General features: G+C 33.5%; 1 protein-coding gene across 1 annotated transcript; it reads left to right on the top strand.

Moving 5' to 3' along the window:
* The first annotated feature begins 2,622 nt into the window (after positions 1-2,622).
* LOC141287894 (serine protease inhibitor Kazal-type 1-like) lies at positions 2,623-3,268 on the top strand. The gene is made up of 4 exons (XM_073819990.1): positions 2,623-2,676; positions 2,757-2,788; positions 2,882-2,988; positions 3,093-3,268. Exons 1-4 carry the CDS (start codon positions 2,637-2,639, stop codon positions 3,136-3,138), a joined length of 225 nt encoding a protein of 74 aa, XP_073676091.1. The 5' UTR covers positions 2,623-2,636; the 3' UTR covers positions 3,139-3,268.
* The last annotated feature ends 704 nt before the right edge of the window (positions 3,269-3,972 follow it).

Below are 3,972 nucleotides of genomic sequence, written 5' to 3'. Positions count from 1 at the left end.
GGATGCTCTGAGAATGCTCTGGGAACTACATTTTTGTGGTGCATCCACATCATCCACCAATGAAACATCTTATGCAGTGACATAGGCAGCAATATGATTGGATGATGTTTAACACATTTTGTGTTAAACACATTGAGTACGTTTACATGGACAACAATATTCCGATTTTAACGCGATTAAGACAATACTCTGATTAAGAAGCAACCATGTAAACTGAGATTTTTGATTAATTTAATCCGACTAAAGTCATAATCGGAGTAAACACAAATCGAATTAAGACAGGTGGAGTATTCCTATTTTAGTCGCATTATGGAAGACATGTACACACCTTAATCAGACTATTCCCCTTGTGTAGGACTTTTCGCCACATTTTGTGACAGGATACACACTAATGCTGCGTTCCAGGCAGGTTTTTGAGCTCGTAAATCACGTCTTCAAACCACGACTCAGGACTTTGTAGCGTTCCAGGCAAGTCACGCCAAGCATGTATTAATTTTAGCTATATTATTAATAATTTGATTGCAACGTTATATTGTCTTACACTCTATCTTTCCACCGTGTGCCACTTGCATAAACACCGCACCCCAGAGGCTTTATTGTTGTTTCGCGGGCTATGTCACCTCAGAACTCAGAACTGGGAGTACGTCGATCTAGTACGAGTTCACGAGTGGGAATTCACGGGTTTGAGTGCCTTTCCAGTGCACTTTCACGAGTAGAAGTTTGGGAAAACACGGGTAACGGGTTGATCGCACGTGCTTATGCTTTGGTTTCATTTTTATTTATTTATTTTTTTGCTACAACATGGGATTAATCAATGCTCATTGCTGATAAATGGTTTGTCTGTTATCATAATTTATAGTTTTATGGAAACGTAGTTAACCCGTTCTTTTTCATTAGTAGGCCTATTATTTGTGATTTTAATTTTGTGAACGGGATTTCCGCTATTGGAATGTCTTATGCTTTTCACTTTTACTATCGAATTCATGATCTTGGTTTTGCTTACATATATAGGCTACACCTATCAATTTTAAGATTAAAACATTTTTTTAAAAGATGGATTTGTTATTTTTAATTAAACAGCATGACAACAATAAAATAAAACCAGCTTATATCATTTATTAACAACAACTAATAAGACGAGGCATGGACTCCATCACATGCTGTGTTATATGCCGACTAAACAATTTATTACAGGGCACGCAAACACTGAGCAATCAAATCAATCAATAAAAAATAAATAAAAGAAAGCCTCTAAAGCGTAATGTGAGGTAAACGGCAAAGATAACAGGGTTTTCAAAAAGAAAAAAGAAAAAAAAGAAAAAGTAAAACTAAACTGGCTTTCGACTTGCGTGTTTTTTTTTTTTTTCCCCCTAAAAACTGACTGCCTCTGAAACGCTCGCTGTATGGAGCAGACGATTTGGAGCAGCACAGCATGCACTCGCACAAATGCGACCACGGCAAATTTTAAATCACATTCTAAAAAAAATTGTTGCATATGTCCAGAGCCACCGAAACATCTAAAAGTCTATAACGAAGATGAACTGATAGCGTCGCGTGTGGACCTAATGATGTGTGTCATTAATCGATCTATGTACTATAACATGTAAAACGGGAACATGAAAGGAATATTTTAAAAGCAACTCATGTAAACAGCTTAATCATATTATTGTCTTATTCAGAATAAGGTCATTAATTAGATTACTGGTGTCCATGTAAACGTAGTCATTGTATTGTTTCTCTCTCTCTTTCTCTCTCTCTCTCTTTTACACATGATCAACTTAAAATGACACAACATGTGTTAATAATTAACGCATCCTTTTTTAGAGTGCATTTACTTTTTAATACAGACTATGAAAGGTTCTATACTGCCATTGATTATTCTTTTTAGAACATTTAACATGTTTGAAACCTTTTCAATCAACAAAAGGTTCTGTTACTTGTATGTTCATTGCATAAAAATGTCAGAGATTGACTTAACACAAAAAACAAGTTGGCAGAGGCTTTTTTGGATGAACTAGCAAAGCGTTGCTCACAAAACTCATCTTTTTAACTTAATAAATAAAATCTTTGTTTAAGTTGATTGAATGTGTTAAATGTAGTTGTACAGAATTTTTTACAGATTTTTGCTGAACCAACAAAAAAAAAAAAAAAAAAAAAAAAAGCAATTTCAACATTTTTATGGCCTGAATGTGTAATGGGTTAATCAATGAATAAATATTGCATACTGAAGCTATTCTGTTTGGTTCTGTTTTCTCCCTCAAATCTTGGAAAGATTAAATATTGTAGGGGTACTTAGAAGAATGTTAAATGCCCCAGGGGGTACGCCACTGTACAAAGTTTGAGAACCACTGTTCTATGGCATTGCCTGAAGAATCTTTTAAAGCACCTTTATTTTTAAGAGTGCATGATGAACTTATTGTTATTGTTCATATTAAATTACAAACATCTACCAGCTAAACAAAATCTATCAAACTAAAGGTGCTTAGTGAAAAGGCTTTGTTCCTCCCCCTGATGATGTATGATGTGATGAATCAGTGGGATGGACTGTCTGCGCATGGCTCCTATAAATATCTGATTGTATATTCACTTAGTTCAGTTTTATAGCATCAGTTGAGTTGACTCTCAGTTTGGGAACAATGGTTGCACGGGGTGTCATTGTCATTATCTGTGTTCTGGGTAAGTAATATAATGATTATGATTATTAAAAAAATGGTTGTTAGGATGTTGCTGATTTGTTATCTTCTTGACACAAACAGTGGTCATATGTGAAGGAGCAAAACCAAGAGTGGTGAGTAAACAAGAGTGGTGAGTAAATAAATGTTGTAAAATTGCTGTTCTGAGTTCCTTTTTTAATGTCAGTCAATATTTTTTCTCTTACAAGCCTAGTTGCAACTACTCTTCTAACATTTGCCCAATGATCTACTCACCTGTGTGTGGAACGAATGGAAAAACATACAACAATGAATGTGAACTGTGTGCTGTGATCAAGTACGTATAAATATGCATGCATTTTTAAACAAATTAAAGGTTTAAAAATGGATTGCTTAAAGACTTTCAGACTTCAATCTTTGATTAAATCTCTGTCTTTTTAGGGCATCAACAGCTAACATTTTAATCCGGAAGCAAGGCCATTGTTAAATCACTCATCTACAATCATGGCAAAAGAATGGCATAATAATTAAGCTTTAGACAGACTTTTAGTCTTCAAGCTTTATTGTACTCATGTCTCATTCATTATGTCCTGAATGTGTAATGGGTTAATCCATGAATAAATATTGCATACTGAAGCTGTTCTGTTTGGTTCTGTTTTCTCTTTCAAATCTTGGAAAGAAAAGAATCTGCGACTTTATACTATGTTAGATCGTTGCAAGTTTTGTGCTACAAACAATTATACTGTTTTTGAATGTGCTATTGTTTTTCTTGTGGAGGTTAATAGGTGAAAAACAGCATAAATCGGTAACACTTTATAACTACACACTATGAGTCATTAGTTAAGCATTAGTAAATAGTTAATTCATAATTTATAAAGCATGATTCCTACAATAGACATTTGTAAGCAGTTTATAAATACAGCTATAAATGCTTTATTCTTGTTTTATAAGCATCTGTATAATATGCTTAATAATTGTATTTTCATACTTTATTAAGGATCAGTTAATCATTTCTAAATTAAGCATTACATTATTTACAAACTGATTAGTTAGTAGTTGTAAGTGGTTCATGAGATCATTTAGAAAGTGTTACTAAATGATTCATAAACCATTTGAATGCACATTTATACATCGTATTATTCAGACATATATTAACAGTTGTCAGTGTGTTAATAAATGCTTTAATAACACATATTCCTACTGTAACTCATAATTAATTCAGGCAGTTATAAAAACATTTACTAGCTGTCAGTTAATGTTTTTTTGTGAGCTCATCTAAAGTGAGGACTGTTTATGCCTTGTAAAGTGTTAATAAGTTGAG

This window comes from Garra rufa, chromosome 16 (assembly GCF_049309525.1).
Source record: "Garra rufa chromosome 16, GarRuf1.0, whole genome shotgun sequence".
NCBI classification, from domain to species: Eukaryota; Metazoa; Chordata; class Actinopteri; order Cypriniformes; family Cyprinidae; genus Garra; species Garra rufa.
This window is presented reverse-complemented; position numbering and strand designations above follow the sequence as displayed.